Genomic DNA, 12,220 nt, shown 5'->3' with positions numbered 1-12,220 from the left:
GATCCCTGGCCAGGGAGCTGACCCTCATGGCGCAGCAGACCTCTCCTGACCCGCCCGCTGCTCCCCTCAGCAGTGTACTTTGTCCATCTGCCTGTCCTGCTCCCCACTCTGTCTCTGGTGAATCTTCTCACCCACCCCCCCACACCTCTGGCCTGTACCCCAGTTCTATGTGTATAAATAAATACATCTTTAAAAAAAATTCAAACTTACAGAAGAGGGAATTCCCATACACCCACCGATCATCTGTAGAAAAGTCTGCCCCAAAGCATGACCTACCTGCCCTGTCACCTCCTCTGCCCCAGCCCTCTGTCACCACACCCCCTGACTCGGCCCCCCCGGCTCCTGTCTTACAGACGTGGCTGTTCAGTGACCACCTCATCCAGCAGCAGGGCAAGTGTCTGACTGCCACTTCCACCTCCGTCTCCCCTGGGTCCCTGGTCATACTTCAAGTGTGCAACCCAAGAGAAGGCCGCCAGGTAAGCCTCCCCACCCCCACCCCCCAGGACACAGGGAAACCAGCAGCCCCCGGAGCATGCCGGGGTGGGGGGGGGTGGCAGCTCAGTAGGGGAACCCCAGCTTGAGACAGACTCATCAGCCCTCCAGAGGGAGGCTCTTGGGAACCCACGTCAAGTCATGACCAAGCCTGTTGTTTTATTTATTATGAGGAAACACGTACTTCAGACCAACATGTGTTTAATGTCTGTCCTGCCAGCCTGTGAGCTCCAGGAGGGCAAGGGGCTGTTTGTCTTGTCGGCACTTCATCGCTTGCCCCTGACAGCACCCGCAGTCAAAGTAGGTGTCAGCTTCACTGAGCGCCTGTGCTAGAAACTGTCCGTGAAGGACCTGATAGAGTCCTCCAGCAGCCAGGGGTGAGGGCCCAGTGCTTCCCCATCTTACAGGCGAGTAACGCAAGGCTCACTGAACTGAAATGTCAGATCACACAGCTGAGATTCAAATCCAGGTGGGGTGACTCCTAGGCCCAGTCTTGACCCAGCATTATGAACGCTCAGTGAGTATTTCTGCACTGCTGGCTGCCTGGGGAAACAGATCCAGTCCTGTGCTTCCAGCTCCACATGAGGCAGCTTTTCCGTCATTCCACACACTCCCAGCCACTTGGTCTCATTTAGTCCCTAGAGCTAGGTTAGGCCCCCTGTGGAGGAAATGCTGGTGCTTAGGAAGATGACGTCAGATGGTCAGTCTCTGACTCCCCATGGTCCAGGAGTGTGTACAGCCTCCTAGGGCAGCGTCCCTGAGGCTGGTAGGCCTCAGGTGCATGGGCCACAGGCTGAGACGGTCTCACCTCCCACTGTGTGTGTGTTTCAGCATAGCTTCCTGTGCCTGTAAAGTGCTTTCACAATAGCATATTTTGAAACATGCCTTTTTTATTTAACATTTAAGTTTGTCATGAACACTTTCCCACACTTTGTAGAAATCCTTTTATTTTTAATAACGAAAGATTTTTCTATCCTACAGATGAATCAGAATTTATTTCTATTCCCTGTTGCTGGTTATCTATGAATTGCCAGTGCTTTCAGTATAAACAACCACTGTGAATAAACATCTTTGAAACTAAATCTCTTCACACAACTATACTCATTGCTGCAGGATATTAAGTTCCCAGAAGTGAAATTGTTTGGTCAAAGTGGCGTGCATTTTTAAGGTCTTTGATACATAATGCCCCGCTGTGTTCTAGAAAAGCTGGGCCAGTTTATGTTCTCGCTGGTAGGGTGTGAGAAGATTAATCCTCAGCTGAGCCAAGAGCCTCCTGGCTTGATCCCCCTTTGTATTTATTGGAGCCGAGGGTCACGGAGCAGCCTGTATGTCATGTGTCTGGCTCTGTTCAGTCCAGATGTCAGTTGGGACAGAAAGAATAATCCAGAACCCTGGAGCAAACTGGGTTGTATGATCTTTACAAGTTCCACTCAGTAAATGTCAATTACGGCAAACTGAAGAAAGGCTTAAACTTGCACATGAAGTATTTCACTATAAAGCTGTTTAAAATGAAAGTCTTCCAGAAGCCACCTGCACCATTTCCCACTTATCCAGGAAATATTTACCCTCTAAATGCATGAAACCATGTCAGTGTGTTTTGTCGGGATTTATATACACTGATTAATAAGTACCTGAAACTTGAAAAAGAATCACAGACTACCCGTAGACTCATATGGCATAATATCCTTATATGGTAAATAAACTGCAATAATTCTTACACAGTATTTCTTTAGTCATTAGTGAGGTTGAACACATTTTCATGTGTATTTTAAATCTGCCTCTCCAAAGCGGCCCCTTCCCTGTAGTTTTGAGATTGCTTATTGAGCCGACTTCTGGGCCCCGTCCTCTCTCCCTGGCTTTCCTTTTTCAGGATTGGGGCCATCAGGGCTTCTGGCCCCAATGGTCCTCCCGAGCCTGATCTGCAGGACCATCTCGGGGTCCTGGAGCAGCTCAAAACCCAGTGGGTCCGGTCTTCCTACGGGCATCCCACTCCCCACTCCTCCCATCCCCCCCCACCCCTGTGGATAGGTACCGCCTCTATCTGCTGCTTCCCGCAGGGACCTGGTGCCGGCCAGACACTGTCCTCAGGGTGCCATAAACCCAAAGAACAAGGCTGACAGCTGTCTTTTCTCCCAGTGTCCCGGTGAAGGAAGTGCTGCCTGGCATCATTAAGCAGGGGGTTAATTGCTTAGAAACCCAGGGCCAGGACACGGCTGGTAACTTCTTACTCGGAATGGGGACCTGCAGAGGATCTGCCAAAAACCCCCCAGCACCCCAGGTAAGCTGATTAGGACTTCTGGGTCAGGATGGGGGGGGAGCCAGGGACACTGCCCAGGAGTGGGTGAGGGGCTCCCTCTGCTCATTCTCACCTTCTCTGTCTACGTCCCCCACAAACCTTGCCCTGGGGTCCGTTCCCCCTGCTTTCCTGTGTCACCCAGGTATCCTCTGTCCACTGCCCATTTTCTCTCTGCAGTGAAGAAACGCAAAGAGAGAGGAGAGTCTCCTGCAGGGGGAGAACCGCTCTTTGTTCTCCCCGGGACACGCTGTGGTCCGTTTGTATGACAGCAGCAGGGTGTCCGGGGCACCCGTGTGCACATGGCTGCATGCGAATGCAGACGCACCCCCCCGCCGCCCCGAGCGGGTCACAGGGCCCCCAGTGGGGACCAGCTCCCGGGTGGCCCTGGTCACGCAGCCTCTTTCTCCTCTACCCCAGCATCCCTTGCTGCACCTTTTAGACCAGCTCCTGCTAAGCACCCCTGCCCCAATATTTTATTATAAAAAATTTCAAACTTGGGCCCTCCCTAGTGGTGCAAAGGGTTAAAGTGCAGCACTGTGAAGCTATCTCAGCCACTGCAGCCTGAGTTTGATCCCTGGCCAGGGAGCTGACCCTCATGGCGCAGCAGACCTCTCCTGACCCGCCCGCTGCTCCCCTCAGCAGTGTACTTTGTCCATCTGCCTGTCCTGCTCCCCACTCTGTCTCTGGTGAATCTTCTCACCCACCCCCCCACACCTCTGGCCTGTACCCCAGTTCTATGTGTATAAATAAATACATCTTTAAAAAAAATTCAAACTTACAGAAGAGGGAATTCCCATACACCCACCGATCATCTGTAGAAAAGTCTGCCCCAAAGCATGACCTACCTGCCCTGTCACCTCCTCTGCCCCAGCCCTCTGTCACCACACCCCCTGACTCGGCCCCCCCGGCTCCTGTCTTACAGACGTGGCTGTTCAGTGACCACCTCATCCAGCAGCAGGGCAAGTGTCTGACTGCCACTTCCACCTCCGTCTCCCCTGGGTCCCTGGTCATACTTCAAGTGTGCAACCCAAGAGAAGGCCGCCAGGTAAGCCTCCCCACCCCCACCCCCCAGGACACAGGGAAACCAGCAGCCCCCGGAGCATGCCGGGGTGGGGGGGGGTGGCAGCTCAGTAGGGGAACCCCAGCTTGAGACAGACTCATCAGCCCTCCAGAGGGAGGCTCTTGGGAACCCACGTCAAGTCATGACCAAGCCTGTTGTTTTATTTATTATGAGGAAACACGTACTTCAGACCAACATGTGTTTAATGTCTGTCCTGCCAGCCTGTGAGCTCCAGGAGGGCAAGGGGCTGTTTGTCTTGTCGGCACTTCATCGCTTGCCCCTGACAGCACCCGCAGTCAAAGTAGGTGTCAGCTTCACTGAGCGCCTGTGCTAGAAACTGTCCGTGAAGGACCTGATAGAGTCCTCCAGCAGCCAGGGGTGAGGGCCCAGTGCTTCCCCATCTTACAGGCGAGTAACGCAAGGCTCACTGAACTGAAATGTCAGATCACACAGCTGAGATTCAAATCCAGGTGGGGTGACTCCTAGGCCCAGTCTTGACCCAGCATTATGAACGCTCAGTGAGTATTTCTGCACTGCTGGCTGCCTGGGGAAACAGATCCAGTCCTGTGCTTCCAGCTCCACATGAGGCAGCTTTTCCGTCATTCCACACACTCCCAGCCACTTGGTCTCATTTAGTCCCTAGAGCTAGGTTAGGCCCCCTGTGGAGGAAATGCTGGTGCTTAGGAAGATGACGTCACTCATCCAGGGCCTCATCCAAGGCACACGGCAGCCCCAGCCGGTGGCAGGACACCTGGCTCCCTCCTGGGCCCGGAATGGGCACCCAGCCAGAGCCCTGCGCCAGCTCTTCCTCTTCGAGCTCTTCTTAGCAGCCCTCCTTGTGCCTGGCCCTGGCCCCCTGCGGGGCTCTCTGCTCTCTGGTTTGGCCTGCAGGGGATCCCCCACTCTTTTCTGTTTGCCTGGATCAGCTCTTTCTTTAGGGATGACTGGCCGTTTGCTATTCTATTCTGGAAAAGCAGCCTGGTCCTTTCCTCTAGTTTGTGTGTGTGTGTGTGGGTGTGTGTGTGTGTGAGAGAGAGAGAGAGAGAGAGAGAGACTTGTCTGCCGTGGCCTGCTTGCTGGGCCTGTGGATACTTCTGAAGCACTTTTGATTGAGGGAGATTCAGCTTGTCCTGCCCTGCCCTTCCTCAGGCTTCCTGCCCTTCCTCAGGCTTCCTGCCCTCTGCTCTGCCCTGACGTGACCTGTCTGCCAGCTGCCCTTCACCAGCAGCATGGGCCTCCCTGAGGGTCAAGCACTGAGCCCATGGGACCCCTCCTGTTGAAGCCAAGCTGGGAAGTCACTTCCTGGGCAGCAACCCCGCAAGTGCTCACAGGGCCCGAAGCATCCATTTTCCCTCTGTGCTGCCCCGGGCTAAGGTGCTCTAGGAATCTCCTTTGGCCCTGTTCATTCTGGTCCTGCAAGTCCCACCAGCCACCACAACAGCACCCTGGGCAACTATGTCCCCGCCTCCTTGGAGGACAGAATAGACAGTGTCAGAGTCTTCTAGACTCCCTCTTGATTCCCCTTTCACCCTGTTTCCAAAGCCATGTGGGTGTCATGTCCCCCTGCACATAAGAGACAGTGTGATGGGGTCAGCAAGTCCAACTGGGTCACTTCTCTGACCCTCAGTCTTCACACTTATAAAATGAGGGCTCCCTCCTCTGCCTGCCCTGCAAGGAAGCTGCGAGAACCAAGCCTGGGGGTGGGTGGTTTGAGAGTCCTTGAAGAGGTGTTTCACTGGCCAGGCCCAGATTAAGCAGCTACGACAGTTTGGGAGTGCCCTGAGTGTGTGCCCGAGGGCCCCAGAAGGAAGTGCGAGTCCTAAGACTTAGGGAGCTCTTCCTAATAACTAGGGGATTCGTGCATTCATCCCTGCATTCATTTTCATAAAATAAATGCCCTTGGTGCCACCTTTGTGCCAGGGTCTGTGCTGAGCATGCTGGCCACAAGCATGAAAAATGGGCTTGGTCCTAGATCCTCAAGTGTTAGAGGACACCAAATCTGTTACAGGACAAAATCTGTGATAGGGCACGCCAATTCTGTTGGAGGACAGGGGGATAGGGGTACCTCTGAAGCCCCAAAAACCTGCCTTCTCTAAGTGGGTTCTGCCATCCGCCGCAACAAGACAAAACACATAAAGCTTTAATGAAAAGGGACTTTAATACAGTGAATATACAATACGGAACACAAACAATATAATTTCTAAATCAAACACCTGAAGTGACCCATCCCCTCGTGGGCAAAAGTCCACCCAAAGGGGGTTGGCCCAAAGCAAGGCCTGAAAGCTGCCACAAGACTAAAGCACCTTCTGGCCGGGACCCATGGAAAAGGGTCAGAAATGGCCAGACAAGTGTGGGAGGAAAAGAGCAACATCAAAATCAATATAAACACTGCCATGGTCACCTCCCTACAGGTATCTCACCCACATCTGCCTAAACCAGTCCAGGGTCAGGAAACAAGCACTTTTTTTTTTATCACATGCTTGCTGCTCCATGTGGCTTCCTCAGGTCTCCTGGTTCTCCAGCCTGCTTCCTTTTCTCTTCTCCCTTTTTTCTCTCCTTTTTCTCTGCTCAGCTCCACCCTCCTGGGTGGGGCAGGGAATTCCCTGGGTGGGGCAGGGAACCTGGAACTTCCCTTTTCCTAGGGACCACCCTGTTACACAAGGAGCGTACAGTCTGGTGGGGGCAGGGGAGGGAGCCTCCATCCCACACCTGGCTGCACACTGAGGCAGCACTTAGCCCCGAGGAGGCCTGCCACTGGGACATAGCAGTGGGTCAGCCAGTCCTCCTGGGGAGGGGATGCCCACCCACTGTCCAGCGGGGCATTGCTTGGTATGAGGTAAGTGTCAAGACCGGAGGAGCACAAGGCAATAGGACTCCAAGTTCCAGGAAGACCCAGAGCCCTGACCCTCCCCTCCCTTGACCTTCAGACACCTCTGCTGACTCACAGCTCTTAAAGCTAATTCATAGCCCTGGGGGGCGGAGGTCCCAGGCTCTGCATCTCCCCACCTTCCACCCTGCACATCCTATTCAGAGTACCCCCTGCAGGTAACCTCCTGTTTCCCGCCCTGTGGTGGGAGGCAGCTCATTTCCCTTCTCCCTGCTGCTCCATTAAGAACATTCTCCTCCCCATCAGAGCCCCTGGCTCCATTCACTGGGTCACCAACATGCCACACTTCTTATGGAGGACCAGGTAGACATAGGAAGATAGGAGATGGATGAATGGGACAGGAACAGGAGAGAAGCCCCCAGGAGACTTAGCTCGCTACCTTCCCTGAGCTTTGAGACCGGGTCTCAGCCTCTGCCTAAGAGTTCCAGACTACCTTCCATTCTCTTTCCAGGAACTTCCAACATCTCCTACTAGAATACTCCCTTTGCCCCACCCATCCTTAAATGTGAGCCCAGGGACACACCAGAAGGCAAAGGCACTGATCTGGGCCTCCTCCATGACTCTGCTGGGAACCCAAGCACGCCTGCCGCCTGCTGGCCTTGCTCTCCCTCTCCCCTCGTTCCCACTAAAGCGCTTGGTAGCCAGCTGGGATGACAGACCGGCTCAGCTTAGAGCCGCAGGGAAAAGAAATGTTTGGAGAAGGAAAAGATTCACCTAGGCCAGAGCCTACAAACTCGAGTACCTCTGGGGAGTAGTTGGGAACCTCTTTCTCGTTCCTGGGACTACAGAGAGCTGAGACCGAGCCCCATCTCCAGCCGGGGGCAGGTCCTCGGCCCGCAGTGACGCCACAGAAGAAAGCGGCTCAAGTCTAAGAGGAAACTAGAAATGCAGACTTCCTGTGACAGTTTAGCCGAGTTTTAAATAAGCCCCATGCAGGCCACGCCAAATACATCTCGGGTTAGAGGTGTTTTGTCCCAACTTCTGTGACTGGCTGCAAGAAAGGAAGGCGGGAGGCAGAAAGGCTGAGCAAGCAGTTTATTGCTCCGGACAGCAGCTGAGACGGAGCCCCTAGAGTGGGGTCCGCAGCTACTGCCAATAAGGGGGAAGGGTCTAAACTCAGACTCCAAAGGGGTGACTCATCGCTGTGTCCTTGATGTGAGGCCCAGTTCGCGTCACCTTCAGCTAGTCCCATCCAGGATCTCAAGGTCAGTTTTATTACCACTTTTATCAAGCTTGAATGCAAGGCAAAATTCTTTACCTGCCCTAATTCAGTCCTTGCCAGTAAATCTTTGGTGACTCCCAACAAGAGGCAGCCCACAGGCCTCTGAGCTAGGCAGTGACTTCACCCCTTACTACAGAGGCAAGAGCACAGCGTGGACATGGGGAGACGCCTGCGGAGGGGACACACGGGTCGGTCAGTGAAGGGTGCAGAAAACACAGGGTCGCTTTCCTCACCATTACTGTTTTCTCCTCCCCCAGAGATGGAGGAGGAAAGCCTCATTCATCCAGCATTCAGTCAGCGGCCTCTGTCTGGAGATGAAGCCTGAGCAGCTGGTGACCAGCAAGTGCCAGGCGGATGCCCCGGCCCAGCAGTGGCAGCTGTTGCCTCATACATGACGCAGCCCCAGGGCCTCCTGTACCTTTTGCATGAGACTTTGGGACCCGAGGGGGTTAGGGTGGGCGAGTGCAAAGCGGGCCCTTTCCATCTCCTCACGTTTCTGCCAGAATCATCAGCAAACACCCCTGCCATGACTCGACTCTGCAAAGCTTGCACGGGGAGGGCCTTCCTGGCTTTGCCAGGAACAGGGGCGCTCAGGATGCTGGTGCTGCAGGGTGGAGACTGGGAGGTGTCCATGTCCTCCGTCCCCTCCCATGGTCCTCCTGGGGGCCCAGGTTGTGGTGAGCGACCCTCCCCTTGTTGAATGAGGAGAGCGAGGACAGAAGTCCACACAGCAGCCTCATTGGGTCACGGGGGCTGAGAGGAGAATGTGGGTGTCGTGGATGGGGAAGCTGAAGGTGAGAGAAGGGGGCAGCCTGCGGCACAGCCAGGAATAGGAAGGAGGTGAGGGGGTCAGCAGCCTGCCCCAGGCAGGCACTGGCTTGCGTATGGGAGAGAGGAATCTGGGCAAAACAGGAACAATTTGTAGGACAGGGGTGGAAGAGCTGCAAAACCAGCCAGCGGGCAAGTCTCTTCCTGAGGACCACCCAGCCCACAGGCACCAGCCCGGGGCGCCGCCTCCAGCCCTGCACACTGACCCTACATTCTCAGTCAGAGGCTGCATGGGCAGCCTTGACCCTCAGTTAAACACACCCTGCCTCCGGCCATGTTTCAGGCTAAGACTTCTCCCTCGGGCCTTAATGACCAACTGTGCCCTGTCCCCCCTGCCTGGGCCCACCGTGAAGACCCCAAAAGAGAGGCAGCCACCAGGTACCACTGAGATCGGAGCAGCTCCAGTCTCATTCGTGGTTGTCGACCCCCACCTTCTCAGAAGCCTTTGCCCCTGTACATACTGCATGGTGGCCTTGGGGAGCCCTGTAGGAATGGAACCTCACTTCTGGAGCATAAACATTCCTTAGGTCCCCAGGGGTAAGTCATTCAGAGGGCCTCATCCCCACCCCTCCCCACTTCAGAGGAGAGGCTCTAAGGGTCAGCTCCCCCAGCGGGGCACCACGTGGGCTGCTGGCTCCTGTCCGTGCAGACAGTGCCTGGGTCCTTCTCATCCTCGCTGGCCGCTTCCTTCTACCCCACAACCTTGTCTTGGAGCCGCTTCTGCTGTCCCCCGTGCACCTGTCCCTCCACCCCCCTGACTCGAGCAGTGTGATCTTGGACAAAAGGGGGGTGTCCGGGACCTCCGGTTCCCATAGCTAATGAAATAGGATGGGCACACCTTCCCCAGGAATTCTCCTGGTCTGTTAGAGACCTACACCCCCTAGACACTTTATGGTTCCCAGGGGGTCCAGGAACCTGCTGAAATTATCCCCCAGATAATGCACGTGTGTACTCACATGCATTCCTGAGGAGAAGTTCCATGGATTTCCCCAGCTTCTTACAGAGATCCCTGATCCCCAAAGGGTCGGAACCTCTGCTCTGGACTGAAGCTTCTGTGCTTTTCTCCCTTCCTGAGTGCCTGCATTGCCACCCCCACCCCCCTACGCCCCGCTCCCTACATGCGGGCCTTGGGGTCAGGAGCCAATTGTCCCTGGCTGGCAGTGTCCCCCTAAAGAGCTCTTCAGTGGTGTCCCCTCCTTCCTGGCTCTCACCAGCGTCCTCTCAGCTCCTGAGCTCACCAGCCCAGAGCCCTTGGCCCTTAGGGCCACACTTCTCCTGTCCTCTGTTGTGATGTCTCATCTACTGGCCCCTCTGTTGTGCGTGTCCACCCGGCAGGCAGGATGGCCTGTTGGGGATGGGGAACTGTGCCTCTGTCATTGAATGCTGCTCAGAGAGGGGGAGGGGCTGCCCTCCTTCCCTGAGGGCAGACACCAGGCCGGGGCACTTGTCTGCCGCCCTTTGTGGGACTCAGCCCTATTTTGGTTTTGCTTTTCCTCTTCTTGACCAAAGCATGTGCCACTAGCTGTCCCCGAGGACCTCGTCTTTATGGAAATACACCGGAATAAAACCACTTCTCACATGTCCACTTGTGCTGTTGTCTTTCTTTCTGGCTCCAGAGCCAAGCCCTCCACACCACCCCCCGGGGCCAGTAGGAAAGTCCAGGCCTCCGTTCTGTAGTGAAACTGGGAATTCTCAAGTCTAATATCCTCCAGCACTTGAACACTTCCTGTTGGCCTATTTGCCCGTTGGTGCCTCAGGGACTCTGGGGGGTAGACAGTGGATGGCAGGATCAGACTGGAACCAGAGACCAGGCTCTGGTGACCTTATCATGGGCCCCTCTATGGGGCTTAGAAACAGAAGCCACGGGGCTTCTCTGAATGCTTGCCGGTAGCCAACCCTCTGGCCACCAGGCATGGTCCCTCTGAACTCCCCTTCCTCTTCCTCTACCACACTAGAAACCAGTAGTAAAAAAGCAGGTGGGTCAAGCCTTCTGAGTAGACAGCAAAGCCACTCAGAAAGAGTCCTGCAGCCCAGTCTGGCTTGATCCGGCAGCAGATGTTCTGCCTATGTTTCCATGGAAACCAATGGAAAGCCGTCACCATCTCTGTGATCAGAAGCCGAACCTGCCGTGTTAAAAATAAACGCTACATCAGTGTGCCCGTGAACTGTGGCGGGCAGGCAGTGTGCTAACCCTCCCCAGAATGCAGCCGCTTCGGCCCACCCCACCTGTCTCAAGGCTGCTCATTCAGGTTCCCCAGAACTTCTGACCACCAGGAGGACCCTGAGGACCCTGAGCAGCGCTCGGGCTCGTGGCTGCAGAGCCCAGCTTGTTCAGGGCTAAGGTGGCAATTTGCTGCAGAAGAGCTGCAGTTTCCGTCCCCTGGTCTCTCCTCTCCAGGAGCACAGTCCCTGCCGCCACCACTTTGCTGCGCCTCCTACCTGGCCAGGCTGGGCGTTTCCACCTCCCGTCTCCATTTTCCCTCCCAGTCTCGCAGGGCGCTGATGCTGCTGCTCCAGCGTCTACTCTCTTGCTGTTTTGCAAACCTAACTCTCCGGAGTCCCTTTTTCTCTCTCACCCCCTCTTTGCCTCCGAACTAACTAAGACTGTTAATCTTTAGCCAGTCCCTAGAGTAGTCAGCAAACACCCCAGGCTGGTCGTTAACAACAGGCCTTACATAACCCCATAGAAGAAAGTCTTCCAGAGCACAGAGAGGGGGTCTCGGCCCGAATCGGCCTCCTGTTTATCTGGCAGGAAGGACTTCCTCCATCCCTGGCCTCTGAGATTAGGCTCCCACCACCTCCATAGGAGGTCCCCCATTTTGCTCTAGAGAGAAGTGACCCCAGCAATGTCACTGTCCTTTGAGGTCAGCACCCCAGGCCTGCTGGGAACGCCATGGAGCCCTGAGTGGAGTGTGGGCCTCTCCCACCAGGAGAGCAGGGACGGAAGCCTGAAGCAAGGCTGGAGCTGAGAATTCCACAGCTTCAGTCCTGACACTGTTCTCCTTATCTTTGGTATTTTTGTCCCATCATGGGCTGAGTTGCTTTCCTCCAGGAGGGAAGGGACACACAGCTTCTCTCATTTTATAAGGTCCCTTAGTGAAGGCCTGGTGGTGAGCAGGGAGGGATGCTGTCCCTGGCCTGGCAGCTGGGCTGTGTGAGTGGCCCGGTACACGTAAGCTCAGGCCATCTGAGGACAGCCTTGGGCTGTGGGATTCAACCCCAGGAAGTGCGGGGAAGTGAAGCGGGCAGGAGTGTGGGCTCCAGCCACCTGTGGTTTTGGGCAACTTGGCTGCTCCCTCAGTTGTGGTTTCCTCACCCATAAAACAGCCTGTAGCCCTAGAGGGGTTTTGTGAGAACTCACTTATTCAATAGTTGCCAAGCATCTGGCCTTTTCCAAATGCTTAGTGAATGTGTGTTGTTGCTGTTACTAAAAAA

The 12,220-nt window shown here is 55.1% G+C and overlaps 1 protein-coding gene across 2 annotated transcripts in view; it reads left to right on the top strand.

The window, feature by feature from the left end:
- Positions 1 to 10,360, top strand: part of GALNT16 (polypeptide N-acetylgalactosaminyltransferase 16) — an 83,688-nt gene extending 73,328 nt beyond the window's left edge. For both annotated transcript variants that reach the window (XM_004681749.2, XM_012724648.1), the window contains 3 exons: positions 2,629 to 2,770; positions 3,711 to 3,833; positions 8,215 to 10,360. In XM_004681749.2, the coding sequence (XP_004681806.1) occupies positions 2,629 to 2,770; positions 3,711 to 3,833; positions 8,215 to 8,352 (403 nt within the window). In that variant the 3' untranslated portion in view covers positions 8,353 to 10,360. The remainder of the gene's footprint in view (positions 1 to 2,628; positions 2,771 to 3,710; positions 3,834 to 8,214) is intronic.
- The last annotated feature ends 1,860 nt before the right edge of the window (positions 10,361 to 12,220 follow it).

The sequence above is a fragment of the Condylura cristata genome, unplaced genomic scaffold, assembly GCF_000260355.1.
Source record: "Condylura cristata isolate star-nosed mole 26May11 unplaced genomic scaffold, ConCri1.0 scaffold00013, whole genome shotgun sequence".
Classification (NCBI taxonomy): Eukaryota; Metazoa; Chordata; class Mammalia; order Eulipotyphla; family Talpidae; genus Condylura; species Condylura cristata.
Note: the sequence above shows the minus strand (reverse complement) of the source record. Positions and strands in the feature narration are given on the sequence as shown.